The sequence below is a fragment of the Cryptomeria japonica genome, chromosome 8, assembly GCF_030272615.1.
Source record: "Cryptomeria japonica chromosome 8, Sugi_1.0, whole genome shotgun sequence".
NCBI classification, from domain to species: Eukaryota; Viridiplantae; Streptophyta; class Pinopsida; order Cupressales; family Cupressaceae; genus Cryptomeria; species Cryptomeria japonica.
In genome coordinates this window covers 22042914-22055419 of record NC_081412.1, presented here as the reverse complement: position 1 = coordinate 22055419, position 12506 = coordinate 22042914, and the positions used below count along the sequence as shown (strand labels likewise).

Here is a 12506-nt window from a genome sequence, read left to right as displayed (position 1 = left end):
GTGATAATCTGAGAAGCTCTGTATTGATGTGTTGTTGATGTATTGAGCAGAACTAAAGTGGATCTTATCAAGCACAGAGGTGCTACATACAGATCATTTTACTATTATTTTCCTAATAGTTGCAGTAGTCAAATCCCTTAACCGGGTAGGTCCTAACAACCTTGAAATTGTAAATCCCCTAACAGGGTAGCTCATTAATTTGAGTCTAAATCCTCTTGAGAGGTTTCTCCTAACAGGGCAAAGCTTTTAATAGGGCTGATACAAATCCCTTAACTTGGTGACTCCTAACAGGGTCTTCTCCTAACCGGGCATATTTGTATGACCTTAACTAGTCAAAGATTTATATTCTATAGATAGTGAATCTTGTGGCTATTAACTCCCACCATGATTTTCCCCTTTTGGGTTTCCACGTATGAATATCTGTGTTATGTGGAGCTTGATATATTAGTTGTTAGCATATGTGGTGTTATTTTATGTTTATTAATCTTTAAGTTAGTTAAAGTGGTGATCAGATTTGTGTTGTGGTTTTTGCTTGCACTAATTCACCCCCCCTCTCAGTGCCTTATAAGTTTATCAATTGGTATCTGAACCTAATTCCCTTAAGGCTTAACCATTTGGTAAAGATCCTCAAGGATATCATGGGGGATATGAGTTATAGAGATTTGTTTAACCAACTTGTAGAATCTGAGGAAGCCCTAGATACATTGAAAGGCAAGTATAAAGCCTCACTTGCTAAGAGAAGAGAGCTTGTTGAACAATTGATGGAGTTTATTGAAAATAGTTCTTCTAATGAAGAAAACATGGATGCATTGGTTACTGAAGTTGAAAAATTGAATGATGAGAAGGCAAACCTGAGGATAGAGTTGGAAGCCCTAACCATCAGGATTAGTCAAGAGCTTGAAGCAAGGAGGACAACTGAAGACAAAATGAGAGAAAAAGAACATGAGATCTTTAAGTTGAACCAGGAGGTTGGAACTCTATATGCTCATCCTCATGAAGAACAAGAAGAAAAAGATGAAATAAAGGCTAATCTAGACATGGAAATGTCTCTAAGAGAAAGTCTGATGAAAAATAATGAAGATCTTACAAAGGAACTTGTTGATGCTAATGAAACACTTGTAAAGTTTAACAAGAGCTCTATTATGCTTGATGATTAGATCCAGCCACAAAGGTAGAATGGTGATACACATGGCTTGGGATAAAATACTTTTAAGAAAGGTGAGTCTTTCAGTACAAAGTAAAATACTGAAGAAGGTAAATCTACACCTAAGATCTATAAATCCATCGATAAAAAACCCTACAAAGCAGTATACTTTAATTGTCATAATCCAGGACATACTGCTAATGTTTGTAGATCTAAAGTTGTTAATGGCTATAGACCTAATGCCTATCAAGGATACAAACCTAGAACCTTTAATGGATATTGTTACACTTGCAACATGTATGGGCATAGAGTTAGTGAATACAAGTATGGAGCAAATGATCTGACACCCCACATAAATAAACGATCTGGTGGAGATTGGCAAAGAAATTTTAATGACCGGAGAGATACAAATTGGCAGACACCCTATGCTAATCGGTCTAGTCCCTATGAGATGGAAAAGAGAATGAATGTGATTTGCACAATCTGTCATAACTATGGTCATGTAGCTATGAATTGCAGAAGGATGGGTAGAGGCAATCTTGGACCCTAGAGAGCATCTAGTATGGCATGTTTTCATTAGTACCAACTGGGACACCTTACAAAGTTTTGCAGAGCTAAAATGAGTCAACCAGTAAATCAATATGTTGATCAAAAAGGGAAGAAGAAAGTTGATGTGGAAGAGACCAAAGCAGAGATGAACAAGATCTGGAAAAACAAAGAGTGATGAGAAACCATCGAAAGATCCTAATTCTTCACCTAGTGTGGAGAACTCATCACTAGAAAACTAAGTTGTTAAAAGGCTTAGAGGGAGCTTAATGTCAGATCCATTTTCGGACCCCCTTATATGGTGTGCGGTAAGATAAATCTTCATATCTTGATGCATTATGATATTGTGAAGTGATTTTATGAGAACCGATAGTATGTTGAATGGTGTTTTAGGGTTTGTTCGTTTATACAACCAGGAATAGCATTTAATGTAGTGGGTATTGAGAAAATAAAAGGACTTTTTTAATATCATTAGTCACTTTGTATTCCTGAGAGCACTCAGAGAGAGAAAAGAGCAGAGAAGATCTTGTGTGAGAAGCATTGGATCATATTAACAGAAGATTTGGAGTGATCTACGACCGGTAATTGCTAAGAAAGTGAGAAATGAAGTTGAGAAGTTTTCTAAGCAACAAAGATTTACCAAAGGAGGCCATAGAAGAGGCTAGAGAAAAATATGAAGCTAAACGAGCAGGAGCATCTAGTACCCCAACCAGTACCAGCATTGGTATGAAGACAAGAAGTGTTGAGGTTAAGAAAGAGAAACTTACAGAGGCAAAGAAGGAGAAACCTTCCAAGATACAATTTAAGAGAAAAGGTAAAGTCATTGAGCACCCTACACCTAAAGCACCCAAAGTGAAAGAAGTTTACAGGAAGAGGAAAAAGGGGCAAGCAAAAAAACTGACAGCTGATGGTGAAGAAGAAACTGAATCCGAAGGTGAGAAGAAAGCTTTGAGAGCTAGTGGCAAAAATTCAAAGGTTGTAGGAGCATCTACTGTCAAATCCATCAAGAAACCGGTGACTAAGCTTAAATTTTTTAAAAAGATGTTAATGCATATTAAGGAATATGGTGTTCTTAAGGGTTTGGATAAACTGTATGATAAGTTTAGTGAGGATGAACAAAGGTAGATAGAGGATGCAGTTTATTTTATGATGAATAAATATAGTAAGGCCCTATAATTGAATTGCAAGGGCAGATTTCAAATTCTTTGTTTGATAAGCTTGATGCTAGATGGCAGGCAGCCATAAAACATGATAGAGAATTTATTGAATTTATTACTAAAAACTTGCAACCTAAAGCCACAAAGGAGGAGATAGATTCAAAATTATTGCAAAGGCTAAATCATCTTTTAGATCTAAGAAAAGGTTGACAAGATTATTAGTTGGTAAATCTCAGTTGGTACATATTGAGACTGAACAAATTCTGAAGAAATTTTTGGGTTTGATACCTGATGAGGAGGAAGAGCAACCAGAGAAGTTTAAGGTAGAAGATCTCCTGGATGATGTAGATATTGATGTTTTTTCACAATATGAGATTGTTTTTACTAATCAATCGGAAGATGAAAAACTGGTTAATGTACAGAGTGAGACAGCTGTAATTCCTGATGATGATACAGAAATTGATACAATTGGTACAAAGGAGGAAAATAAATATCAAATTGAGGATATACAAGTTGAAGGTGTTCAGATGACTGAACAACGCGAAAGGGAACCGAAGAGAGGATAAGAAAATCGGACTAAGAAAGAGCCACTGGTAATCACTCAAACAGTTGATACACAAAATCCACTGGTAATGGACAAAGAGTAGACATAAGAGAAGAAAGAAGAGGAAGAATTGAAACCAGGACCTAAAGTGATATCTCTATCACTTACCTATAAGAAGAAAATTGATGATGATGCATTAAGTATACAAGGACCCATCAATATGGATGCATTGAGTTCCATAGAACTAATGGAGATTGCAACTATCGTGCAATCTAGAGCTAAGAAGAAAATAATGAAGGAACAAAAAAATGAAGCTCAATCAATACAATGTGTAGTTGAGATTTTGTCTAGTTTGTTACCGGAGACAGACACTAATAGACTGTCTACACCGATTGATAAGTTAGGTCAATTGGTTGCTGATGCTGATGAATAGATGAAAAGTTTTGAAGATGCAGCATATTTGAATGTGGAAACGGAATTTAAGAAGAAGAGAATAGAGCAGCTGATGAATGATATTGATAGAGTCAAAGTTTCTCTGATGGTTAATAAAGATCATATTAAAGATGCAATTGAAACCGGAGGTAAAATCCTATCCATTGTTGCAAAGTTTTCATTATTTTGTGATGATTTGATGAAAAGGAAACGGGAAGATGAAAAGGAACTTGAAGTTCTAAGTGAATCATTTAGCCTCCTAAATGATTCTGGTATAACTTATGGAAGATCAGTTGTTGAACTTCAACATAAGCTAAAAGCTTATGAGGATGAACATGTCAAAAGGACTAAGTCACTGCAGAAGCTACAAACACTATTGATCCCTAAGGTTGAAATTTTGCAGAGAGGTTATAAGGAAACTGAAGCTATTATAGTTACACCTAAGATGAGTACATTTGATGCCATGGAGGAGCTGGCTTGCCAGATAAGAACATATGTTGAGATAACCGAGACTCTTTTGGAGACTTGGCACAATGATTTGAAGCGGTTACAACCTCATTTTGGAGATGCATTTTATAAGATGGAATTGTAAAAAAAATTAACTTTTATATTTATATATGATAATGCAAATTTTGATGTATATTGCATTTATCTTTCATGTATTTGCTTACCTTTGCCATTGTTGTCAAAGGGGGAGTAGTAGTGAAGTCAAAATTTTGTGTTGTCATGGGGAATAGTAGTATATATGTTTGTAAATTTTGTAATAGCATAAAATTGCTAAGGGGGAGTATGTGTCATGAGTTGAGTCAATTTTTGTATTGCACACTTAGACAAAAAAATTCCTAAGTGTTGCCATCAATGCCAAGGGGGGAGATTGTTGGCTTGATGATGATGTTTTGATGTAATAGGTTGATTGATGACTTATTTTATATTGTCATTGATGGCAACTATGTTTTGATAGTTATCTACGTCTTTTAGGACAACTGGTAAGGGATAACCGGTAGAGGAGATAGTTTATCAGTGAAATGGAAAATAGGACTTCAACCGATAAACAAGAACAAAGTTGTATTCAAGAAACCGGTATGAGCGATCAATGAAGAGTTAGGTGATGTGGTTTTGTAGGAGTGTTGGAGATTGTATCAGGTAGCTATGTTTCACACCGCAGTAGTAGATTCAACATGATGAGCAAGTTATGTTGTACAGAGCAGTTAATCATGAAGAATAACTAACTGATAGAACAAAGTCACTAAGATCCGTAATCTTACACATTATGTTTTATTTTTGAGTTGTTATGTCGATGGCCGACCTAAGTAAAGTGTGTAGTGCAAGATTGACTAGATTCATTGAACCCAGGAAATTGTTACAAGGTTATTAGCTGACTAAGTCAATGCTTATAAAAAGTGTGATGAGTTATGAGATGAAATATGAGATTGTTAGCGAATATTGAGAGTATTGATGTGTCGTTGATGTATTGAGCATAACTAAAGCGGATCTTATCAAGAACAAAGGTGCTACATGCAGATCATTTTACTATTGTTTTCCTAATAGTTGCAACAGTCAATCCCTTAATCGGGTAGGTCCTAAAGAGCTTGAAATTGTAAATCCCCTAATAGGGTAGCTCATTAACTTGAGTCTAAATTCTCTTGAAAGGTTTCTCCTAATAGGGCAAAGCTTTTAATAGGGTTGAGGTAAATCCCTTAATCGGGTGAGTCCTAACAAGGTCTGCTCCTAACTGGACATATTTGAATGACCTTAACCGATCAAAGATTTATATTCTATAGATAGTGAATCTTACAAGTATTAACTCCCACTGTGGTTTATCCCTTTTGGGTTTTCACATATAAATATTTGTGTTATGTGGAGCTTGATATATTGGGTGTTAGCTTATGTGGTGATATTTTTTTTATGTTTATTAAGCTTTAAGTTATTTAAAGTGGTGATCAGATTTGTGTTGTGGTTTTTGCTTGAACTGATTCACCCCCCCCCCCTCTCAGTGCCTTATAAGTTTATCGGTGTTGTCCACCAGATTATTCTTTCCTACAGTTAATTCTTTATTGGTACTAGAATAAATGGTTTGTAGCAGATTAGGCACTGGAACTATCTGGCCCTTTTTTTGACTTGAGGAAGCTCGATTGTTCGCATATTGGTTTTCCTGATACAGGGGTTTATTTCCTTGAAAATTTTGTTGGAAAGGAGGTCTAACAGAGGGATTTTGGGACCTTTTTAGGTTAATGATCTCATTCGAAAAAGATCTCAACAAATTTTTCTTGTCATTGACTTATGTAACCAGAGCTAAAGAAGAGGATGTGCTATCTTGTTGGGCTCCAGGGTATACATACACGGTTTGGGGCGTAGAAGTGCTTGGTGTGACAGGGTCAAGTACTTGATTCGATATTTCAAAGAAGACCGACATGAGCGGTCATGATGCAAGCTTCCTAGTATCAATTAAATTGTTCTCTGCTCGGACCACCGAATCATATTCATCTAGGAGAGTATTGTGTCCGAGAGATTGGATCATCATGGATATATCTAAATTGAATGCTTTCAAATAAAAGACAAAAGCCATATCTGCGGGTGGGCGAGCAGACAAAGGTATCCTCTGTCAGGTTCTTTGAAACGTCATATTAAAGTCTGTCATTGCTTCATGAGGATCTCTCTTGATTGTAATAATTTGTTGCATCAGAGATGATCTATCCACCTTATCTAAAAATCTCTCAAAGAAACGATCACCAAGATGATCCCAATCAACTATAGAATTGGGTGCAAGAGATCTATACCAATCTAAAGCTCTTCCTTTAAATGAAGCTGCAAGCAATCTCAGAGCTAAATTTTGCTTTGTAACATTATAGACTATACAAACATCAGCCACATCCTGTAAGTGTTCCCTCGATGTCTTGGAATCTTCACCAGTGAATTTAGGGGCGACTTTTAGCGCAGAAGTAGGAATAGGGCCCCATACTGCATGTGGAATGGGAGGAATAAGGGGACTATCATTGTTCCAAAGTCACAAAATTTCTAGGAGGAACTTGATCCATCACTATGGGAATGGTTGTCATAGAGATAATAGGTGGATTCTAAGAAGAAGAAACTGCAAGTGATTGAACGGTTACTAGGGGTGGCAGAAGTAAACTAGGATTTGATGTTGTTTTACTCCTGGCAACATGTCTATGGTTCATAAACCTAATTAGGTTTCAAGCAAAAATTAGGTCCCACCGAGCGTACTAGAAAAAGAACTATTGACTACTAATTTTGCATTAAACGCTAACAGCCTTATGGGAAATCCAATAATGGGGGACCTTTGCGAGAAGTTCACTAGATAACCTCCAGGTTTGAGAAGATGACTCTTCATACAATGCGGGGAGAAAAGGGAGAAAGAAAACTTAAAGGATAAACTAATTAGGCGATGCACCAGAATATTTTTAGAACACTTGCAACACAGAAAACCCAAGTAATTGTAGTTTTAAGGCCCATTCAACAATCTACATGCCCAATACAATTTGAGAATATAATCAAACAAGGCTCATTCAACATAATATGATGTACACCATTCATCTAATAGATAATAAGTTTAACAACATAGTTTAATCCACAAAGTCTCACAACATATATCATAGAAGTTACTAAATCAGAAAATAGGATAGAAGTTAATCTATTAATCTTCAAACAAAATAACCATAAAGGTCATAGGCAGAATGCGATATATTTATCATCTACAAAACATAATTAACATAAATGCCTGATTTACAAAGCCAAAGTCTAATAATCCTTTCTTAAAGTTTGAACCCCTAAAATAACAGAGGGAAGGCCAATAAATAGCCCTCGACCCTCAACCAACAATAGGAAAGCACAAGGAAAATCCTTGTGTGGCATTCATAGAGACAGATGCACTCAAAAAGGCGAAAAATGGCCTTTCGATGTCATTATGCAAACAATATCATGGCAATCTTTGCACTTACCAAAACAAGAAAACCGTGACGCCAACAACATTTCAGTTCATAAATCATCGAAGGGATATTGTTGGCAATATTGTATTATAACAGACAATGAAAGATTGTTGGCATTTCAATAAGGATATTGAGAAGGTTGTTGATGATTATGGATATAACTGATTAAAGATGTTTTACTATCTTTATATTATTATTTTGTCATTGATGTCAAGAAATTGATTTTCTAATTCAGTATGATGTTGCCATATCTTGAGAAGTATGATATGAAGATTATAAAGAAGTCGGTAAAAGACATAGTAAAGAATATGATGAATAAAGGGATGAATAAGGTATTCAATGGGCAACTACTATCGAGTCAGACAATGATGAGATCATGATGTTTTAGATTGTTTTAACATCATACATATGTTGTAAAATGTAAAGGTTAGTACTATACTATGTTATCAAGCAAAGAACCTAGTCGGTAAACCCTAAGGTTATCGCTATCGGTTAATGAAGGCAGAATGTCTACCGAGTGAAGTTTAGTATTCACTGAGTTGTTACCGAGTTGTAATCAAGCTATAACAAAATGCATTAAATGTTTACATGTGTATTTAATGAAAGAAGCTGATGAGCTGGAGCGGATCAATGATTGGTAAGTCATGGAAGAAGTTTGTTAACGAATCTAAGGCAATGGAAAGTCGGCATGAAGATCTATAGCTCAGATTGAACTGCAATACCCTAGCACAAGTTCCAAGACTATTATGCAAGTTCCAAGGCGGGGTAAAACTTTTTCAGATCGAAAGATGCATTGAACCTAGACAAGATTGAAGATATGATGGCTATGATTGATCATGGGAAATGTGATCAAGGAGATTAAGTGGTTACCTAATTGTTTATAAATAGGAAACTATTGATAAACAATGTATGCGGGCAAGTGTATGTACAGGGATGCTACATAGTGATTACCAAGCACAGAATCTTGAAGATTTGTTGGAATAATAGAGTATAGAAGCCCAGCAGATAGACAAGATTAGTTCTATGTCTAGATTGTATTGAACAAATAAGAATCTACTTTAGCATTTTAGATGTGAAGTTGTAGATAACTTTTTATTACTATTATTTTGTGAAAGTGATAGAAAATCTCTTAACTGAGTGGACTTAACAGTCTTATATGTAAATCCTCTAGCAAGGTGGCATTCTGATTGAGTGTTTGAAATCCTTTGACAAGGTCACTTCTAACAAAGTGAAGATCCTAACAGATCTGAGGGAAATCCCTTAACCGGGTCACATCTAGCAATGTGTTTGTAATCTTTAACAGGATTTGCTTTTAACCGAGCATACTCTAGAAGAGTATATTTCTTAGTGGGTCTGAAATCCCATAGTGGTTTTTCCCTATTTGGGTTTCCACGTTAAATCTGGTGTTATGAGGTTTATATTGTTCATATGCTTTTGAGTTTGCATGTTTGACAGTTTTGGTTATATGACTGATATATATGTTACCGAGGTTGAATCTGATGTTTTATGGATGATTAAGTTTGTATGATTCACCCCCCCCCCTCTCATCTTGTTGGCTATTGGATCTATACTTATATTAAGTATCAGAACTATCAATTGGTATCAGAGCTTTGGACTCTAGAAGGAAAGTTTAAAGGCACTTGAGTTAAAGATCCAAAGATGTATAAGAGGGATGCACCGAAGCTGAACAAGTCAAGTTTCTCTACATGGCAGAAAAGGATGAAGCTACATCTATCAGGAGTTGGAGAATATGTTGTATACTATCTGGAGAATGATTTTGTCACACCGAGCACCTATCCATTGACTATGGAAGAGATAAAGGCAAAGCAAGAACATATTCAAGCAATGATTGAAATAACATCTGCATTGACCGATTCAGAGTTTAATGATCTAGAAGGCTGCAATGATGCAAAGGCAATGTGGAATAAGCTCATATCAGTATATGGAGGAGATGAACATGTTCAAAGAGAAAAAGTAGACAGTTTAAGAGGACAACTTGAATCTATGAGGATGAATGAAGGTGAGAACATAACTTAGTACAGTACAAGACTAAAGGAGATTGTCAATCAAATCAAAGGAGCGGGTGGAACTATTGAAGAAAATGATATAACAAGTAAGTTGTTAAGAACCCTTCTACCAGCTTATGCAATCCGAGTCTCGGCTATCAATGAATTGAGGTTTGTACCTAATATGCCAGTTTCCTTGGATGCTACTATTGGTAAGCTACATGCATTTGAGTTAAGTAATTTTGATAACAGTGGATCTTCGGTAAATAAAGTTGAATCTGCATTTAGTTCTTTTCATCTTGATGAATCTAATGATTACAATAAAAGAAAGTATAAGTACTCTAAAGGAGATCACAGTGGAGCAAGTGAAAGATTTCGGAAGAACATGGAAGAAGTACACAAACTGTATGAAGAAATCAGAAAGCAAGAAGAGTTTGAAGCACTATTGGCCAAAAGGTTACCGAGAGGCAAAGGTAAGTATAAAGGAAAACTACCTTTGAAATGTTTCAATTGTGATAAGATTGGACATATGGCTTCTAACTGTCCTGACAAAGATTTTACTGAAAAGAAAGATTACAGAGATGACAGACAGAAAGATAACCATTACAGAGGACACCGAAACTTCAGAAGAAGAGATAGAAAGACATGCTTAATAGCTGATGAGGAATCTAACGATGATAAATCAGATGAGACTGATACAGAGGAAGTTGTTTATGTGGCTATCAAGGATGGATTAGATGAAGAAAGGTATGAAGAAAAAGCCCTAATATCTCACATAAGCACTAATGATTCTTGGATTATAGATAGTGGATGCTCACATCATATGACAGGAGATAAACACAAGTTTGTTATGTTAGAAGATTATGATGGAGGCTATGTTAGATTTGGTAATGATGCACCATGTCCGGTAAGAGGTAAAAGATCCATAACACTTCTTGATAATGCAAGATGCAATGATGTCTATTGGGTTGAAGGTTTGAAATACAATTTTTTGAGTGTAGCACAACTAAACAACACAGGTTACCGAATAGAATTTCAGAAAGGAATTGTCAAAGTTCATGATAGGAATGGAATGTTAGCTGCTACCGGGACACAAACTAAAGGTAATACATTTCACCTTGACTTAACTCGGAATAAGTGTTTGCATGATACCTGGCTATGGCATAAGAGGTTTTGTCATGTAAAGTTTGATAACCTGATCAAGATAAGTAAGAAGCACAGAGTAAGAGGTCTACCGAGTCTTGAAAAACCTAAGAATGCTATGTGCCGAGGATGCCAGATGGGTAAGATGACAAGATCAAGCTTCACAAGTAAGTCTTACACTTCTAAAGGAATTTTAGATCTAGTGCACACTAATCTTTGTGGTCCTATGAAAGTTCAAAGTTATTATGGTGATAAATATTTCATATTATTTGTGGATGACTATTCAAGGATGATGTCAGTAATGTTTTTAAAAGAAAAATCAGAAGCTTTTCAAATGTTTAAATGGTGCAAGGCAATATTTGAAAATGAAACAGGAAGACAACTGAAATGTCTTAGTTCAGATAGAGGAGGAGAGTTCACATCTGATGAATTCAACTTATTCTGCAATGATCATGGTATTAAAAGACAAGTCTTTGCACCAAGAACTCCATAGCAGAATGGAATAGGTAAAAGAAGAAATAGATCTATTGTGGATTGTGCAAGAACACTGATGATTGAGAAGAAGGTGCCGCAAAAATTTTGGAGAGAAGCAATAAGCACAGCTGTTTACACCTTGAACTGAGTTCAATTGAAGAAAGGTACTTTGAAGACACCATATGAGATCTGGTATGATAAGAAACCTAATGTTAGTTATTTTAAAATCTTTGGAAGTAGATGCTATGTTCATAAAGATGATAGAAATGGCAAGTTTGATCAGAAAAGTGAAGAAGGAACATTTCTAGCATATTCTTCTAGAAGCAAAGCATTTAAATGTCTGATCAAATCATCTAACAAAATAGTAGAAAGTGCAAATGTGAAAATTGATGAATTTGCATAAAGAAATGATGAAGGAAATTCCAAAGAACCAGGAGACTATGATGAATTTGTCTATGTGCAACTGAGAAGTCCTACCGAGAAAACTGATGAAGAAAATATCTAGTTACCGAGTGATGAAGAAGATCATATAGAGCCTACCGAGCTTGTATTAGCCAAGTATGTCAGAAGACATCATGCACCAAGTCAGATTATAGGAGATAAGGATGATCCAGTGATGACAAGGAACAAACTGAGACAGAACACATGTTTGATATCTGAATTTGAACCGAGAATAGTAAAAGAGGCATTTAACAGTGAAGATTGAGTAAATGCTATGACAGAAGAGATTGATCAAATAAAAAAGAATGACACATGGACACTAATCCCAAGACCGAAGGACAAAAATGTAATCGGTACAAAGTGGATTTTCAGAAACAAGCTAAATGAAAAAGGGAGGTCATTCGAAACAAAGCAAGATTAGTTTGCAAAGGTTATGCACAAGAAGAAGGAATTGATTATGGTAAAACTTTTGCACCTGTTGCTAGACTTGAAGGAGTATGAACATTGTTGGCCTATGTTGCTTTCAAGAACTTCAAGGTATATCAAATGGATGTCAAATCTACATTTCTGAATGGAATATTAGAAGAAGAAGTTTTCATTGAACAACTTGAAGGATTTGTTGAAGACAATAATAAAGATCAGGTATGTAAGTTGAACAAAGCTTTATATGGTTTG

General features: G+C 35.7%; 1 protein-coding gene across 1 annotated transcript; it reads left to right on the top strand.

Moving 5' to 3' along the window:
• Positions 1-2293: 2293 nt before the first annotated feature.
• LOC131074181 (uncharacterized) lies at positions 2294-3413 on the top strand. The gene is made up of 2 exons (XM_059210126.1): positions 2294-2704; positions 3084-3413. The coding sequence occupies exons 1-2, from the start codon at positions 2294-2296 to the stop codon at positions 3411-3413; spliced, it is 741 nt and encodes a 246-aa protein (XP_059066109.1).
• Positions 3414-12506: the final 9093 nt, after the last annotated feature.

What these genes read in the sequence shown, in the direction of transcription:
- LOC131074181 (XM_059210126.1), top strand. Translation starts at nt 2,294, where the DNA reads ATGAAGTTGAGAAGTTTTCTAAGCAACAAAGATTTACCAAAGGAGGCC. An exon ending in TCAAATCCATCAAGAAACCG is followed by an intron (nt 2,705 to 3,083) that starts GTGACTAAGCTT and finishes GGTAAATCTCAG; the next exon opens with TTGGTACATATTGAGACTGA.